The sequence below is a fragment of the Pelobates fuscus genome, chromosome 1 (assembly GCF_036172605.1).
Source record: "Pelobates fuscus isolate aPelFus1 chromosome 1, aPelFus1.pri, whole genome shotgun sequence".
Lineage (NCBI taxonomy): Eukaryota > Metazoa > Chordata > Amphibia > Anura > Pelobatidae > Pelobates > Pelobates fuscus.
This window is the reverse complement of record NC_086317.1, coordinates 498,872,799-498,892,124: the sequence shown is the minus strand read 5'-3', so window position 1 is coordinate 498,892,124 and position 19,326 is coordinate 498,872,799. Positions and strand designations below refer to the sequence as shown.

General features: G+C 42.6%; 1 protein-coding gene across 4 annotated transcripts in view; it reads left to right on the top strand.

The window, feature by feature from the left end:
* Window positions 1-19,326, top strand: part of LCMT2 (leucine carboxyl methyltransferase 2) — a 154,438-nt gene that overhangs the window by 116,403 nt on the left and 18,709 nt on the right. For all 4 annotated transcript variants that reach the window (XM_063433454.1, XM_063433444.1, XM_063433449.1 and 1 more), the window contains 2 exons: window positions 8,955-9,142; window positions 16,504-16,639. In XM_063433454.1, the coding sequence (XP_063289524.1) occupies window positions 8,955-9,142; window positions 16,504-16,639 (324 nt within the window). The remainder of the gene's footprint in view (window positions 1-8,954; window positions 9,143-16,503; window positions 16,640-19,326) is intronic.

The window sequence follows — 19,326 nt, the reverse complement described above, 5'->3', positions numbered from 1 at the left end:
GTACAAAAAGGTTGCAATCTACCTAATGCAGATTGCAACCCACAACGCTTTCTTGTTGTTCAAAAAAGCAAACCCCGGAATGCAACTGAGTGTTTTTACAGTTTCAGCTCCAGATCATTTAGTGAATTTTGTACCGTGATGCACCTGCTCCCCGGGCAGTGATTGGAGAGAGCAGAGTTGGCGCTACACATTTTATTTTTTTAAATCCCCTTACTGCGGCAAATTAGAATCCCCAAAACAGATGCAGCGTCTGATTCAAGAAGGGGCAGAGAAAAGATACCGTATATTACTGTCCTGATTGCCCTGGACAGCCTGGACTCTGTATAGGGGACTGTTTCAAACAATACCACACACTGGTTAATTTTTTTTTATTAATTTTTTACATGTGCCGTAAAGGTTTTTTTTTTTATTTACTGTTCCTGAGCTTGTTTTTTTTTTTTTTTTACTTCCACTGCGCCAGACTATTTTTATGATCAAGTTCAACATATGCATGGGGGCATGGGTGTACTCAGGAGGCCTTGCAAAAAACAACCTGGAGTGTTTTCTTGCAATAACCGACAACAGGCTCTCCTACATCACAGTCAATAAGCAATGTGTGGGTAAAAATGAAAATTGAACAATTACCACCACACACTTTCTTCAATTTTTTTTGTCTAAAACAGTTGCATCAAAGGCATCAAAACACTCCATATACAATACCTTGTGGTGTCAACTTTTCAAATATATGCACGTTCATGCCAAAAGCAATAGCTGCAAGGTGTGTAGGCGCTTTACAGTGAATAAAAACACTCTAAGGTGTACTACTGGTGTATCCCCTTCACCATATAACAATAATAAACACAAAACAGAGTGTACACCTTAAGCATAAAGACATAAAATAAATTACCTATCCCTGTATTTCAATCAGGCAGGGAAATACAGTATAGAGCCATTTCAGGCTATATATAATGCGCTCCAGGGTGTCTATATAGGCTAAAGATGTGTATTATCGTCCCACTGTAGTGTAGATACTGGAGATGGAGGCTCCAAAATAAGTAGAAAGGACTTTATTATGGTCAAAAATAAATGAAAATAATAATAACGGGACAAAAAAACTGTGAATAAATAACATATAATAAAAATCACTGCAAAAAGGAGTATATAATAGTCCCAAGAGAAGGTCAGCAGATGCGTTTCGACTCCTCCTGGAGTCTTCCTTAATGCTGATCAACACCTCCATCAGTCCAGAATAAATACCCATATAATTGTTGTAGCAGGACCTGGGTAACCCAGTTGTTTACTCTCTTTTAGTAATAATAGGTCAGACCCATTTCCCCAGTAACTGGACGCTACACAAATCCAGGGTACAACGTTTAACAATCTTTATTTGGGCACACAGCTTTTTATGCACAGACCCCCGCATGGGGTCTCCATCCAGCACAACACAATCCCAGGCAGGAGGGGTCTGGGTGACAGATAACTATCTCCCGCTCTGGGAGATACTAACAGGATACAGGGACACACATGAATACACATTACATACATGGGGTGAACTTTGGGTCTCGGCACCCCGGGACGGGAAGGGGGTACAGGGTTAAAACTTATATAGATAATTAGACCCAGGTCCCACCTGGGATACCTGCAAAAAGCAGGGCGATCAGATGTACAGAGCCCGAGATATCGGCATCCAAAGTCTGGAGCTTGAGGCTCTGTACATCCCCAAAATTAGTTCCAGGGAGTTGCTTGGTTTAGTCCAGCTAATTCAAACTTGAATCGGGCCAATCAGCACTCGGGAGGGAAGGAGTATCGCTGCCCAATCTGACGAAAGTGCGCAAAACATGATTACGCCAATCCGCTGAAAGTCGCAAAACCAATTAGCGCCAATCATCGCCCTGGCGCGAGAGGGGCCTTGCTGCCCAATCAGATGAAAGGGCGCAAAACCCTGTTTGATGGGGTGCTCCTGCTTTGATTGGTCGCCAGCGCCTCACATTGATCAATCTGTGCTTACTCGTGCCAACCTACCAGGAGAATGGCGCAAACCCAGTTTGAATGGGTGCTCCTTCGCGCATTGGTTAGCAAAGACTTCTACGCGGCCAGCAGAGGCCTGCAGCTTCGAGACTGACTCACAGCTCCAGAGATTCTCTGCTGGCGCGCGCCCCTCTCAATGGTGGATAACCGCACTAAGGTATCCGCCGGAGAGCGTTTGCCTGGGCAGCCACGAGCCTAGCCTCGTAGCTCTCAGGTTTGAGTGTAAGCAGTGATCATAGCGGGGATCGAAGACAGTGCGCGCAGGCTGGTTCAGGAGACAAATGCTCCCCCTGGTGGGCGTTCAGTGATATGAACTGGCGGCCACCCAGGGGTAGCACGCGCCGCTGGTTCCCTTGCGGTCTTTGGTTTTCACACTTCGTTAGTGAGGTGTGAACATTCTAACTAAACGTTCTAAAAATTCTAAATTACTTTGTTTATGTTTATGCAGCCCTAGCCACACCTCCCCTGGCTATGATTGACACAGCCTGTATGAAAAAAACAACTGGTTTCACTTTCAAACAGATGTAATTTACCTTAAATAATTGTATCTCAATCTCTAAATTGAACTTTAATCACATACAGGAGGCTCTTGCAGGGTCTAGCAAGCTATTAACATAGCAGGGGATAAGAAAATCTTAATTAAACAGAACTTGCAATAAAGAAAGCCTAAATAGGGCTCTCTTTACAGGAAGTGTTTATGGAAGGCTGTGCAAGTCACATGCAGGGAGGTGTGACTAGGGTTCATAAACAAAGGGATTTAACTCCTAAATGGCAGAGGATTGAGCAGTGAGGCTGCAGGGGCATGTTCTATACACCAAAACTGCTTCATTAAGCTATAGTTGTTCAGGTGACTATAGTGTCCCTTTAAAGGAAAGTTCTCAAAATGGGGTATTTAGATCCATATACCGATAATAACACAGAAAGATTTATAGAAAATGGTTAAATACATACCCAAAAATCCGCAAATTAAAAAATACAATCACTAAAAGTTAAAAGATCATAATCAATATAAAGCACAGCAAGCTTAAAATAAGGCATCCATTAAAAAAACTATAAGAAAGGAATAACCTATATTGAGATCTTCTGGAACCAAAGTGTCTAATGTAAAAATCCATCTATTTTGTATTTTGCTGAGTTCATTACATTTGTCCTCTCCTCTCCAATTAAGAAGTTTTTTTTTATAAATAGCTATAAAATTCAAACATGATGGATCCTTATTATGAAAGATACACTGTGCTTTTCATACATCCTCTGAATATTGCCCATGTGTTCTGCAATACGTGTTTTTAAACTTCTAGTGGTCATACCCACGTTGTGTAGTCCACACGGGCACCAGAGGAGGTATATAACATTAGAGGAATGACAAGTTAAAACATCTCTTATATAAAAAGTTTTTCCCAATATTAACGACTTAAATGATGTGACAGGCACCTTTTTAACCCCTTAAGGACACATGACGTGTGTGACATGTCATGATTCCCTTTTATTCCAGAAGTTTGGTCCTTAAGGGATTAAAATTCGTTTTTTTGCAACCAGAACATAATTTACAGGGGTAAAAACAGGTTTCTGATTAAACATATTAGTAGCCTTACAGGGTTTAATAAAACTCTGTACTAAATAATTTTTTATGTTATTAGCACCTCTATATATAATAATAGGTTTATCGCCAATAAAATCTGAAAGGTCGCTGTCCGTTTTTAAAATGTGCCAACATTTCTTAAAAACCCTTTTTTTTTTTTTTTTTTTTTTTTTTATTTGCATTTTATAATATCAACCTGCATTGCAATGTTTAGTACAACAAGGCATCAATTCACGTAATGACAATTTTGTTCAGTTGTTGCGCAATTCTTGCAATATATTTTGTGCTTTTCGAACAAGTTGATACTTTAACTTTTGTTAACAATAACGGGTTAATGAAGGGAAGGTAGGAGAGAGGGGAGGGGGGGGAAAGGAGAGTTTAGGGGTAAAGTTGTGTTCACCAGAAACTTGACCTTTGTTGCGTAGTTGTCATTGCAAAATGTAGAATCACATTTAGTGTAGGTTGCGTGGGTACCTTATGTTACTCTCAGTAATTACATTCATCTGGTTGCTATGTGGCTAGAGCTACGTACTTATGGTCACAGCTGATGGAGTTGCGTTTTTGTCTCGTATTGATGGGTGGATTTGCATATTGCTAGCTCAGGGTTTCAGCCCTGTGAGGTGGCGAGGTGTTTCTCCCATAGTTCCCAAGCTATAGTTATGGCTGGCTTCGGTTGTGCGGTTCTCCTTGCCATTTTTTCGTATAGTTTTGAGAGCTCTATCGCAGCAATGCATTTGGCTATTTTTGGTGGGCATGGGTCCCGCCAGTGTCTGCTGATCGTTTGCAGGGCTGCAACTATGATTTGATAAATAAGATATTGGTGGGCTTTTGTGAGGCCATTTGGAAATAGTTGCAACAGGAAAACTTCTGGGGTTCGCTGGAGGAGGACTCCTGGCAAGCCTGTATTACATGGATTACGTCTGTCCAATATTGCTGCATTATTGGGCAAGACCACCATATGTGGAGCATGGTTCCTTTGTCTCCCATGCAGTGCCAACATGAGTCCGGTATGGTGGGGCTTTGTTAAGCCTTACTGGTACCATGTACCACCTGTACAGAATTTTGCGCATTATTTCCATATGGGAAGTGCACAGGGAAAGGTTCTTATGTGCCCGGAGTATTTGGCCCCATTGGCCCTCAGTGATGTGGACTCTGAGTTCTCGGTTCCAAGCCTTTATAAACGTGGGGACATGAGGAACCTCGTTGGCGCTAAGCATGGCATAGACCGTGGAAATCAGTTTTCTCCGTGGTCTCAGTTTAAGACATATTTTTTCTACCTCCGTCAGCTGTAGACCATTTACACTGTTGTACGAGCATATTGTTTGGGTCCTAAACCATGACAAAAGCTGTCTGTGCGAAAATTGTGCTGTGTCTGGTAGTTTATGTTGTTTTTGAAGTTCCGCAAATGGTTTCAGTGTGGGGCCCTGATATATGTGAAAAAGATGTGTGATATTGTGGCTGTGCCACAGCCTGATGTCGAAGCCTGGTGTTGCTAAAGACACCGATGCCAAAGGCATTGCTAGGGAGATGCCCCCTTTCAGGAGGTGTGCATCCCCGAATTTGTCCCAAGTTTGTAGCGTAAGCTGTGTTGTGGGAAGGGTATCCTTATGTTTAGGCCTAAATTTCCTAGACATCCAGGCCAGGGTCGGTAGTGTGAAGCCATTAGTATAGGCCGCTTCTATTTGCACCCATTGTGGGGGATTGGGGTCACCACTAGTAGCTAACACTTGGCCTATGACGGCTGCTTTATAATAGTTGGTTAAGTTCGGTAGGCCCATACCTCCCAATGGGAACGTTTTATAAAGGGTAGATTTGGCAATTCTTGGTTTTGTACCATTCCATATAAATGAGTTGATTACTGATTGCGCTTCGCGTAGGTAACTGGTAGGGACCGCTAGTGGGATAGTTCTGAATAAGTATTGTAGTCTTGGGAGAAGCAGCATTTTTGCAGCAGCTATTCTACCCGCCCAAGAGACAAATTTCCCCTTCCAACTGTGTATGAGGTTTTTGAGTTCTATGAGTAGCGGGTTGTAGTTGGCTTTGTGTATGCCTGCTAACGTTTTTGTTATTGCTACCCCTAGGAATTTGAGATTATCCGTTCGCCATTCGTATGCGAACATCTTTTTAAGAGTGCCCAGCTCCGGTTGTGGGATGTTTATGCCCATTGCTTGTGTTTTGGAGATATTCAATTTGTAATACGAGCAGTTGCCAATGCCATATTGGCGGATTAGGTGGTGTAGTGCAGGTAACGAATTTTGGGGGTTCTGTAGCGTGAGGAGGATGTCATCTGCAAATAACGTTATTTTGTGTTCTGTGTTTCTAACTTTGATTCCCTGTATTTGGGGGTTGTTCCTGATCAAGTGTGTAAGGGGTTCCAGGGCCAGGATGTACTTAAAAACCCTTTTTAATTTGATTAGATTGACTATTTTAATCTAAAATAATAGGGACACCTTTATAATTATTTCTATTATCTAATCATTATGTATACAATAAGATTAGATAATAGAAATAATGGCATTTATATGGGTATTTATTTCGGACTGATGGAGGCTTTGATCAGCATTGAGGAAGACTCCAGGAGGAGTCGAAACGCGTCTGCTGACCACCTCTTGGGACTATTATATACTTCTTTTTGCAGTGATTTTTATTATATGTTATTTATTCACTGCTTTTTTTGTACCATTATTGTTATTATTTTCATTTATTTTCGACCATAATAAAGTCCGTTATACTTATTTTGGAGCCTCCATCTCCAGTATCTACACTACAGTGGGACGAAAATAGACCTCTTTAGCCTATATAGACACCCTGGAGCGCATTATATATAGCCTGAAATGGCTCTATACTGTATTTCCCTGCCTGATTGAAATACAGGGATAGGTAATTTATGTAATGTTTTTTATGCTTAAGGTGTATGCTCTGTTATATGCACGTTCATGGCAAAACCATAAATTGGGATATGTAAAAAGTCCCCCAAAAAGAAGATAGGCAAAGACAATATGTGAAGTTACTATTACTATTATTACTGTACTCAGGAGATGTTGCTGAACACGTATTGGGGTGTTCTTTGGCAGTAATACATAACAGGAACTGAGAATCCATGCCCAAATTACAATGTGTGTGAAAAATAACACAACAAAATGACTACCCAAAGGGTTGACAAAGACTGGTGGTAGAATTAGTACATGGAAAGTGTTAAAATACCACCATTTGAAATACCCTTTGATGTTTATTTTTCCAAAAAAATATATTTTGATGGGGGCCGGTGTGGCAGAAGCAGCCACAAGAGACTGTTGCACTAAGTACTACATTGTATTTAAACTGTATGTCTAATGTAATCTGTGCCTCACCTTAGGGGAAGGCAACAATGTTGCAAGTATTAGCAATTAGGTTTGTGTGTGGCCGCCGTTCGTATACCGAACACGTGGCGGCGGCCATCTTAACTCCCGAACAGCGGTGTTTGGTCGTCGAGCGTCTGGAACTAAAATCGGACGCTCGACTACCCAGACACCGCTCAGACCTCCAGAACAACGGAAACATGCGATTCAAACTGCCGAACGGCTCGCCGTTCGGTAGGATGAATCCCCCAGACTAGGGGATTCATCCGAATGCAGGATTAGAGCTGGATGGCTAGGCTGTTCGGTACTTTGTGTTCATTGAAATAGACCGACCACAGGGCCAGAATTCATGGAGCTGTTTTCGGCTACCGAATCCCTGCAGTCGGTCAAAACTTTAACTGTCTGTAACTCCCGAACCCCTGGTCCGATCTGGGTGAATTTTTAGTATGTTGCTCACCCAGATCAGACCTACCAGGGGACCCCTCATTTGTCTCCGTACCCCCTGTATTTAGGGGACATCCAGAAACTGGGGAAAACTCTGTTCCCACTAATGAGTTTAACTGGTAATCTAAGGGGAGGAGAGGGAGAGGAGGTGACCACGATAGGATTGGATATTGTAAGTTACCTCCCTTGCATGGGAAAAAGACATAAAAGCAAATGTGTGAATAAAGCTGACAGTTGACCTCCAAGCTATGTGTCGTCTAGTTCTTGGAGGGAAGGGATTGTAACTACGCTACCTGTCGTGTTCCTGTCTTGGATTGCTGTTCCTGTCTACCAGCGGAGATACCTTGGATCATACCTCTACTCCGCTACAGCCGGCTTCAAAAATGTTCCAAATAGGACATGGGTGCATGATGATGAGCTGTGAAAATTCCAAGTTGGAAAACTGTAATGCGCACCCTCCAAATACGGTCTTTTAGCCCCCAGAGAACCCGACACACTTGTACATGGGTGGTATCCCTGTACTCAGGAGATGTTGCTGAACACATATTGGGGTGTTCTTTGGCTGTAAACCCTTAAAGTTCTCTGTACATGTATTCTTAAATTGCTATGTGTGTCAAAAAAATCACCAATTATATATATATTTTTTTAATTTGGCATAGATTGATGGTAAAATGGACGCATGACAAGAGTCAAAATACCCCAAATTTAATACCTTAGGTTGTCTTCTTTTAAAAATATATATACATGTGAAGAGTTATTCAGGGATTCCTGACAGATATCAGTGTTACAATGTAACTTGCGTTCATTTTGAATAAAATTGGTTTGAAAATAGCAAAGTGCTACTTGTGTTTATTGCCCTATAACTTTCCAAAATAAAGCTAAGGACATGTTAACATTGGGTATTTCTAAACTCAGGACAAAATTTAGAAACTATTTAGCATGGGTGTTTTCTGTCAGTTGTAGATGCGTAACACATTTTGGGGGTCAAAGTTAGAAAAAAGTGTTTTTTTTTTTTTTAAATGATTTTTTCATCATATTTTATATTAGTTTTTTTAGTAAATTATATGATATAATGAAAATAATGCTATCTTAAGAAAGACCATTTAATGGCGAGAAAAACGGTATATAATAATAAGCGGAAAATTACAGCTAAACACAAACACCACAGAAATTTCAAAACAGACTTGGTCCCAAACAGTAAGAAAATTGAAAAGCGGTCTGGTCAAGGAGTTAAGTTATAATCCATTTAATGATTTCAGAGAAACCTACACTATATTTCTCACTCACTCTGCAAAATGTTATTAGTATTATTATTAATGTTATTGATATTTATATAGTACCAACTTATTCCACAGAGTTATCAGATATATTTTGTTTTTCAATATCATCTTTTTACTTTCTTTAATAGCACCTCCTTGTATCAATTGCCTTCTGTGTTTCTTTCTTTAAATTAGACAAAGCTATGAACAGGGATATTATGCTGGAATGAGTAGTTAATTAAAAGTAAGCAGTTTATGCTCATCATACACACCGATGTGCGAAATACTTTGATTCTCATATTAACTGTTGTTTCCACGTTTTGGCAGATATCTGTATTGGGGAACTCTCCGTCGTGCCGACACTCTCACAGCTGTTGTGGATGGAATGGTGGAGCTGTGATATCAGGGGGTCTTCTAAGTAGTGGGAGACCAAGTGGTTCAGTCACATTGCTGAAACCCTATTCCTCTCAATTCCAGTGGGAAAAGTTGAAGACCACTCCCCCACTTACTCCCAGGTGGTGTATACGTATTTGCAATCTTTTTTTTTTTTTTTTTCATTTTTAGTTCTAACGCTTGGCTGTGCCACATATGGCACTGGGAGTTAAATTCTGGAGGTGCTGTTTAGTTTCATCTTATATTGTAGTTACTGAGATTTCTAGAGATTTCTCAATTGAGGCCATATAACCCTATCTCTGCTACAAATAGTCTCTACTGTTGCTGCTCTTAAATTAAGATATTCACTCTTTTTTAGGTTTGACTGCGGCTTGAGTTTGCTTGTGATTATGAGCTTAAATAATACCCACTATGTCTTTGGAGAGATATGATCCTTTATTCTGCTTGTTGTATCCTCAATCAGTCTTTATGGAAGCCCTCCACACATGTACTTAACCCCTTAAGGACACATGACGTGTGACATGTCATGAGTCCCTTTTATTCCAGAAGTTTGGTCCTTAAGGGGTTAATATGGTGGATGAGGAATTTGAGGGTGTTTAACTAGCATCTACTCATTGGTGACCTCTTCCACTGGTTAAAAAATAAGTCCACTACCCAGGTCATTGCTGTCTGACTGCCAGAGCTGTGAGTCGTAAATTACACTGTATAAAATTATAAACGCAACACTTTTGTTTTTGCCCCCATTTTTCATAAGCTGAACTCAAAGATCCAAGGCTTTTTCTACATACACAAAAGACCTATTTCTCTCAAATATTGATCACAAATCTGTCTGAATGTGTGTTAGTGAGCACTTCTCCTTTGACAAGATAATCCATCCACCTCACCAGTGTGGCATATCAAGGTGCTGATTAGACAGCATGATTATTGCACAGGCTGGTCACAATAAAAGGCCACTCTAAAATGTGCAGTTTTACTGTTTTCGAGAGGTGCGGAGGGTCCGAAAACCAGTCAGTATCTGGTGTGACCACCATTTGCGTCACGCAGTGCAACACATCTCCTTCGCATAGAGTTGATCAGGTTGTTGATAGTGACCTGTGGAATGTTGGTCCACTCCTCTACAATGGCTGTACGATGTTACTGGATATTGGCAGGACCTGGAACACACCGATCCAGAGCATCCCAAACATGCTCAATGGGTGACATGTCCGGTGAGTATGCTGGCTACGCAAGAACTGGGATATATTCAGCTTCCAGGAATTGTGTACAGATCCTTGCAACATGGGGTCGTACATTATCATGCTGCAACATGAGGTGATGGTCATGGATGAATGGAACAACAATGGGCTTCAGGATCTCGTCACGGTATCTCTGTGCATTCAAAATGCCATCAAAATGCATCTGTGTTCATTGTCCATAACATACGCCTGCCCATACCATAATCCCACCGCCACCATGGGCCACTCAATCCAAAACGTTGACATCTGCAAACTGCTCACCCACACAACGCCATACACACTGTCTGCTATCTGCCCTGTACAGTGAAAGATTCATCCGTGAAGAGAACACCTCTCCAAAGTGCCAGATGCTGTTGGTGTGAGCATTTGCCCACTCAAGTCAGTTAAAACGACGAACTACTGTCAGGTCGAGACCCCGATGAGGACGCCGAGCATGCAAATTAGCTTCCCTGAGACGGTTTCTGACAGTTTGTGCAGAAACTTTGGTTATGCAAACCAATTGTTGCAGCAGCTGCCTGGGTCTTGGATCTTGGAGGTGAAGATGCTGGATGTGGAGGTGCTGGGCTGGTCTGGTTACACATGGTCTGCGGTTGTGAGGCCGGTTGGATGTACTGCCAAATTATCTGAAATGCCTTTGGAGACGGCTTATGGTAGAGAAATGAACATTCAATTCACGGGCAACAGCTCTGGTGGACATTCATGCAGTCAGCATGCCAATTGCACGCTCCCTCAAAACATGTGACATCTATCATTGTGCTGTGTGATAAAACTGCACATTTTAGAGTGGCCTTTTATTGTGGCCAGCCTAAGGCACACCTGTGCAATAATCGTGCTGTCTAATCAGCATCTTGATATGCCACATCTGTGAGGTGGATGGATTATCTTGTCAAAGGAGAAGTGCTCACTAACACAGATTTAGACAGATTTGTGAATAATATTTGAAAGAAATAGGCCTTTTGTGGACATAGAAAAAGTCTTTTGACTTTGAGTTCAGCTCATAAAAAATGGGGGCGAAAACAAAAATGTTGCATTCATAATTTTGTTTAGTGTCATTTCCAGATCGATCTCTTGTTATCTGATTACCATAGTTGGTGGCAGCTGTACTCTGCTCCACATCTCTCCATTACCCCTTAACTCCAGCTTGCTTCATATTTTCACCTCTTTCCTATTACAGATGTCTTCAGTTCATTCATTCACTCTGTGTCTGTTATATGTTTAGTCTCCTCATGTTCCCAGAATTCTTCACTCCTGTCTACTATAATATATCTTACTACCTCTACTCCTTTTGCTTTCTCCCAGTGTCTGTTATTCACGTTTATGTGGAATGGAAGAGAGGTAACAGAATAATTTCATTCACATCCTTGCTCTGTCTGTAATTGCATATTCTGTTCCCTCTCTATTGTTCCACATGACATCCAGCTTATTCACTCATTGTGTAAGTTATTAGCTTCACTCTCTCGTGTTCCACATGATTTATTCTGTCTGTCTATTTCATGTTATGTTCGCTTTCTCTTGTTATATGTGAGGTCTACTTCATTCATTCACACGCTCATTCTGTTATTCCATATTCTGTTCCCCTTCTCTTGTTATACGTGAGGTCTACTTCATTCATTCACTCGCTCATTCTGTTATTCCATATTCTGTTCCCCCTCTCTGGTTATATGTGAGGTCTACTTCATTCATTCACTCGCTCATTCTGTTATTCCATATTCTGTTCCCCCTCTCTGGTTATACGTGAGGTCTACTTCATTCATTCACACGCTCATTCTGTTATTCCATATTCTGTTCCCCCACTCTGGTTATATGTGAGGTCTACTTCATTCATTCACTCGCTCATTCTGTTATTCCATATTCTGTTCCCCCTCTCTGGTTATATGTGAGGTCTACTTCATTCATTCACTCGCTCATTCTGTTATTCCATATTCTGTTCCCCTTCTCTTGTTATATGTGAGGTCTACTTCATTCATTCACTCGCTCATTCTGTTATTCCATATTCTGTTCCCCCTCTCTGGTTATACGTGAGGTCTACTTCATTCATTCACACGCTCATTCTGTTATTCCATATTCTGTTCCCCCTCTCTGGTTATATGTGAGGTCTACTTCATTCATTCACTCGCTCATTCTGTTATTCCATATTCTGTTCCCCCTCTCTGGTTATACGTGAGGTCTACTTCATTCATTCACACGCTCATTCTGTTATTCCATATTCTGTTCCCCCTCTCTGGTTATACTTGAGGTCTACTTCATTCATTCACACGCTCATTCTGTTATTCCATATTCTGTTCCCCCTCTCTGGTTATACGTGAGGTCTACTTCATTAATTCACACGCTCATTCTGTTATTCCATATTCTGTTCCCCCTCTCTGGTTATACGTGAGGTCTACTTCATTCATTCACTCGCTCATTCTGTTATTCCATATTCTGTTCCCCCTCTCTGGTTATACGTGAGGTCTACTTCATTCATTCACTCGCTCATTCTGTTATTCCATATTCTGTTCCCCCTCTCTGGTTATACGTGAGGTCTACTTCATTCATTCACTCGCTCATTCTGTTATTCCATATTCTGTTCCCCCTCTCTGGTTATATGTGAGGTCTACTTCATTCATTCACACGCTCATTCTGTTATTCCATATTCTGTTCCCCCTCTCTGGTTATATGTGAGGTCTACTTCATTAATTCACACGCTCATTCTGTTATTCCATATTCTGTTCCCCCTCTCTGGTTATACGTGAGGTCTACTTCATTCATTCACACGCTCATTCTGTTATTCCAGATTCTGTCCCCCCTCTCTCGTTATACGTGAGGTCTACTTCATTCATTCACACGCTCATTCTGTTATTCCATATTCTGTTCCCCCTCTCTGGTTATACGTGAGGTCTACTTCATTCATTCACACGCTCATTCTGTTATTCCATATTCTGTTCCCTCTCTTGTTACACATGATCTTCTTCTCGTTCTCTCTCTTTGTCTGTTTTTCTATATTCTGTTCTCTCTTTCTTGTTTCATACAAGGATGTACTTTCACTGCTGTTTGTTATTCCACAACACTCTCTCTCTCTCTCTCTCTCTCTCTCTCTGTTTCATACGATATCCAGCTCTTTCACTACTGTCTGTTATTCCACATTTTGTTCCTTCTCTCTTGTTTCATACAATGGCCGGCTCATTCTGTTATTCCACATTCTGTTCCCTCTCTCTTTCAGTGGCGGATCCAGAAGCTAATCTCGGGAGGGGCACTGGCAGATCATTTTAAGAAACAATCCAGGCACAATAACCACTACAGCTCTCTGTAGTGGTTTTGGTGCCAGGATTTGCTGTGGTGCCCTCTCAGAGTAAGTAGTCAAACCGTTAAAAAAAAGTTTGATAACTTACCCAGGGTCTGCTGGGATAGAGGTTGTTGTGTGTGTGTGAGTGGTTCAGTGTGTGAGGGTCGCAGTATGTGTATGGAGGGGTACTGCGTATGTGAGAGGAGTGCAGTGTATGTATGGGGTAGCAATTTGTATATTGTGAGCAGTGTGTTTGTGTGTAAAGGGTGCAGTGTGTTTGTGTGTGAGTGGCGCTGTGTGTGTGTGTGTGTGTGTATGGGGGGCTGTGTGTGTATTGGGGGCAGTGTGTTTATGGGGGCAGTGTGTGTAAGGGGAGGCTGTATGTATAAGGGGGCAGTGTGTGTGTTTATGGGGGCAGTGTGTGTAAGGGGGGGCAGTGTGTGTAAGGGGGGGCAGTGTGTGTAAGGGGGGGGCTGTGTGTGTAAGGGGGGGCTGTGTGTGTGTAAGGGGGGGCTGTGTGTGTGTAAGGGGGGCTGTGTGTGTGTAAGGGGGTGCTGTGTGTGTGTAAGGGGGTGCTGTGTGTGTAAGGGGGGGCTGTGTGTGTAAGGGGGGGCTGTGTGTGTAAGGGGGGGCTGTGTGTGTGTAAGGGGGGGCTGTGTGTGTGCAAGGGGGGGCTGTGTGTGTGCAAGGGGGGGCTGTGTGTGTAAGGGGAGGCAGTGTGTGTAAGGGGGGCTGTGTGTAAGGGGAGGCTGTGTGTGTAAGGGGGGGCTGTGTGTGTTATGGGGGGCTGTGTGTGTAAGGTGGGGGCTTTGTGTGTAAGGGGGGGCTATGTGTGTAAGGGGTGGGGGGCTGTGTGTGTAAGGGGAGGCAGTGTGTGTAAGGGGGGCTGTGTGTAAGGGGAGACTGTGTGTGTAAGGGGGGGCTGTGTGTGTAAGGGGGGCAGTGTGTGTAAGGGGGGCAGTGTGTGTAAGGGGAGGCAGTGTGTGTAAGGGGGACTGTGTGTGTAAGGGGGGGCTGTGTGTGTGTGTAAGGGGTGCTGTATATTTGTGTGTGGTGCAGTGTGTAGGGGGTTATAGTTTGTGTGAGGGGATAGGTGGGCTGTTTTTGTAAGGGGGGGATGTGTGTGGTGTAGTGTGTGAGGGGTTAGGGGGGGCAGATTAAATATATATATATTATTATTTTTATTTTTTTTAAAGGGACACTATAGTCACCTGAACAACTTTAGCTTGCAGTTTTGGTGTATAGAACATGCCCCTGCAGCCTCACTGCTCAATCCTCTGCCATTGAGGAGTTAAATCCCTTTGTTTATGAACCCTAGTCACACCTCCCTGCATGTGACTTGCACAGCCTTCCATAAACACTTCCTGTAAAGAGAGCCCTATTTAGGCTTTCTTTATTGCAAGTTCTGTTTAATTAAGATTTTCTTATCCCCTGCTATGTTATTAGATTGCTAGACCCTGCAAGAGCCTCCTGTATGTGATTAAAGTTCAATTTAGAGATTGAGATACAATTATTTAAGGTAAATTTACATCTGTTTGATAGTGAAACCAGTTTTTTTTTTTTCATGCAGGCTCTGTCAATCATAGCCAGGGGAGGTGTGGCTAGGGCTGCATAAACAGAAACAAAGTGATTTAACTCCTAAATGACAGTGAATTGAGCAGTGAAATTGTAGGGGAATGATCTATACACTAAAACTGCTTTATTTAGCTAAAGTCATTTAGGTGACTATAGTGTTCCTTTAATTATTAAATAATTAAATAAATATAGCTAATGTCCCCCGTCCCTTCTTACCTTTGCTGAGGGAGGGGGAGACATTGCTTTCTTCAAGTCCCTGGTGGTTCTAGTGGGGGAGTGAACTCTAACCTGCAGCTCAGGCCAGAGTTTACTCTCGCGAGAACGGAGCGTTGCCATGGTAACCGTGTCAACGCTCCGTGATCGCGAATGGAGAACCCGGTGGAGCTGCAGCAATGTGCCTGTGGGCCGGGGAGGGAGATCACTGATCTCCCCTCCGGTCCGTGATGGCAATCAGCAGGGCTGGTGCTTGGGCTGGCAGAGGAGAACGTCAGACTCACTATTTTCTCTGAGAGGATGGGGGGGGAATTGCCCTGTTGCCCCCCCCTGGATCCGCCAATGCTTTCTTGTTAAATACGATGTCCGTCTCATTCACTCTCTCTGTCTGTTATTCCACATTCTATTCTCTCTCGCTTGTATCATATGATGTTCGTCTCATTCACTCGCTCTCTGTTATTTCACATTCTGTTCCCTCTCATTTCATACAATGTCAATTCTCTCATTCTGTTATTCAACATTATTTTTCCCCTCTCTTGTTTCATATGATGTCCAGCCTATTCACTATCGTTGTCTGTTATTCCACATTCGGTTCCCTCTATCTTGTTTAATCTCATTCTCCCATTCTGTTATTCCATACAGTGTTTCCTCTCTCTTTTGTTTCATATGATGTCCGGCTCATTCACTCGCTCTGTCTGTTATTCCACATTCTGTTCCCTGTCTCTTGTTTCATACGATGTCCGGCTCATTCACTCGCTCTGTCTGTTATTCCACATTATGCTCCCTCTCTCTTGTATTATACGATGTCCATCTCATTCACTCGCTCTGTCTGTTATTCCACATTCTGTTCCCTGTCTCTTGTTTCATACAATGTCCGACTCTTTCACCCGCTCTGTCTGTTATTCCACATTATGTTCCTTCTCTCTTGTTTCATACGATGTCCATCTCATTCACTCGCTCTGTCTGTTATTCCACATTCTTTTCCCTGTTTCTTGTTTCATACGATGTCCATCTCATTCACTCGCTCTGTCTGTTATTCCACATTCTGTTCCCTCTCTCTCTTGTTTCATACAATGTCCATCTCATTCACTCACTCTGTCCTTTTCTGATCTTGTTTGATTCTCGAGATGTGTGTTTCTGGTTCCAGCCCAGTGTTTTGTTGCTTTGTCATCCTCATGTTTTGTTCTCTTCCTATTAGGTATTCTCACACCTCCCATGTAGTAAATGGAAAGCTTGTTCTTGTTGGAGGGATCTGGTTTGTTTCTAATTCAGTACCAGGACTGGCTGTGATAGATTTGAAAACTGGTCACTGTGCGGAGTATCAAATTAATGCAGTAAGTAAATTTATGTCCTGAAAAATCCTTAATGCTGCATGTTGCTGTCGGTGTTGTAGATATACTTCATGCAGAGTGTTTATTTTACATGCATACTGCTGGCTATGTGTAGGTGTGTTGTATACACTGCCAGTTTCATATTGGTAGTGTGTGTACACTGTGGAGTGCATATAGGTGTGATGTGTACATTGCAGGCTGTGGGTTGTGTGTACAATGCAGGCTGCGCATTGTGTGTACATTAGAGTCTCTGTGTTGTGTGTACAATGCAGGTTGTGCATTGTGTGTACATTAGAGTCTCTGTGTTGTGTGTACAATGCAGGCTGCGCATTGTGTGTACATTAGAGTCTCTGTGTTGTGTGCACATTGCAGGCTGCGCGTTGTGGGCACATTGCGGGCTGAGTATCATGTTGTGTGCACATTGCAGGCTGCATATTGTTATGTGTACATTGCATACTGTGTTTGAGAATTAACAGAATGTAAAATTTTGCATTATCAATATACATTTCTAACCTGGTCAGCATTTATAGGCTGAAAGAGCCAAGCACTGCTCTTTAGTTAGGGTGGAATTGCTGTTGCTAACGCAGTATCACTGCACACAAACATATATAAGAAAATACAGATCCTGTATTGTATGTGTTGGCATGCCGTTAGAAGGAAGCCTGTGAAGTTGGACAGTAGCTGAGCATGTTTAATGATCACATTACCGTATATACTCGAGTATAAGCCGACCCGAATATAAGCCGAGGCCCCTAATTTTACCCAAAAAAACTGGGAAAACTTATTGACTCGAGTATAAGACTAGGGTGAGAAATGCAGCAGCTACTGGTAAATTTCTAAATAAAATTAGATCCTAAAAAAAATAAATTAATTGAATATTTATTTACAGTGTGTGTATAATGAATGCAGTGTGAGTGTATGAATGCAGTGTGAGTGTATGAATGCAATGTGAGTGTATGGATGCAGTGTGAGTGTATGGATGCAGTGTGAGTGTATGGATGCAGTGTGAGTGTATGAATGCAGCGTGAGTGTATGAATGCAGCGTGAGTGTATGAATGCAGCGTGAGTGTATGAGTGCAGCGTGTGGGTATGAGTGCAGCGTGTGGGTATGAGTGCAGCGTGTGTATGAATGCAGTGTGTGTGTATGAGTGCAGTGTGTGTGTATGAATGCAGTGTGTGTGTATGAGTGCAGTGTGTGTGTATGAGTGCAGTGTGTGTGTATGAGTGCAGTGTGTGTGTATGAGTGCAGTGTGTGTGTATGAATGCAGTGTGAGTGTATGAATGCAGTGAGTGTATGAATGCAGCATGTGTATGAGTGCAGCGTGTGTATGAGTGCAGCGTGTGTATGAATGCAGTGTGAGTGTATGAATGCAGTGTGAGTGTATGAATGCAGTGTGTGTGTATGAGTGCAGTGTGTGTGTATGAATGCAGTGTGTGTGTATGAATGCAGTGTGTGTGTGTGTGTGTGTATGAGTGGTGTGTGTGTGTGTTGCAGAGCCTTGGTGGGGGATGGGAATTTTTTTTTTTTATTATTATTTTAATTTTTTTTATTATTATTTATTATTATTTTTATTTTTTTAATTTAATTATTATTATTTTTGTATTATTATTTATTATTTACTTTTTTTTATTTTTTATTATTACTAATTATTTTTTTTTTCGTCCTCCCTCCCTGCTTGATACATGGCAGGGAGGGGGGCTCCTTCCCTGGTGGTCCAGTGGGATTGGCAGTTCAGTGGAGGGAGAGGGGGGCTGTCAGAGCTGTAACTTACCTGTCCTGCAGCTCCTGTCAGCTCTCTCCTCCTCAGCGCCGTCCGTGCAGCTCCCTCTGTCAGCTCACAGTGTAAGTTCTCGCGAGACTTACACTGGGAGCTGACCGAGGTGCTGAACGGACGGCGCGGAGGAGGAGAGAGCTGACAGGAGCTGCAGGAAAGGTAAGTACAGCTCTGCCAGCCCCCCTCTCCCCCCAGTCTGTATTATGGCAATGCAAATTGCCATAATACAGACTATGACTCGAGTATAAGCCGAGTTGGGTTTTTTTAGCACAAAAAATGTGCTAAAAAACTCGGCTTATACTCGAGTATATACGGTACTTTAATACACAGATCATGTATTGTATGTTTTGGCCTGACGTTAGAAGGAGCCCTGTGAGGTTGGACAGTAGCTGAGTGTGGCGGGACTGTTACCTAACTGTGAATTGCCCTTTCCTATTTGTGGATGTGCCCTCCTGGAATGTGTGTTCCCCCTTTATAATTTTCCCCCTTTCTGTAATTTTGACTTTAAATCATGCAAAGTACCTTTTATCCACATGGGGGCGCTCCGTGCGCCAGACCACTCAGATACCCCATTTAGAATGTTTAGTGAGAATGTTCAGACTTCGCTAATGAGGTGTGAAAACTGCAGACCGCAGGGAACAAGTGTTGCATGCTTCGTATCCCTGAACGCCCACCAGGGGGAGCATTCGTTTCACTGTCTTCGATCCCCATGTCGGGGATCACCCTACCTGCTCCTAACAAAGCTATAATCACTCTTTACACTCCAACCTGGGAGCTAAGAGGCTAGGCTTGTGGCCGCCCAGGAAAGCGCTCTCTCCAGTGGATAACCACCGGAGATAGGGACGCACGCCCACAGGGAATCCCTCGGGCTGTGAGTTGGTCTCACGGCCACAGGGCCCCGATGGACGTGTGGAA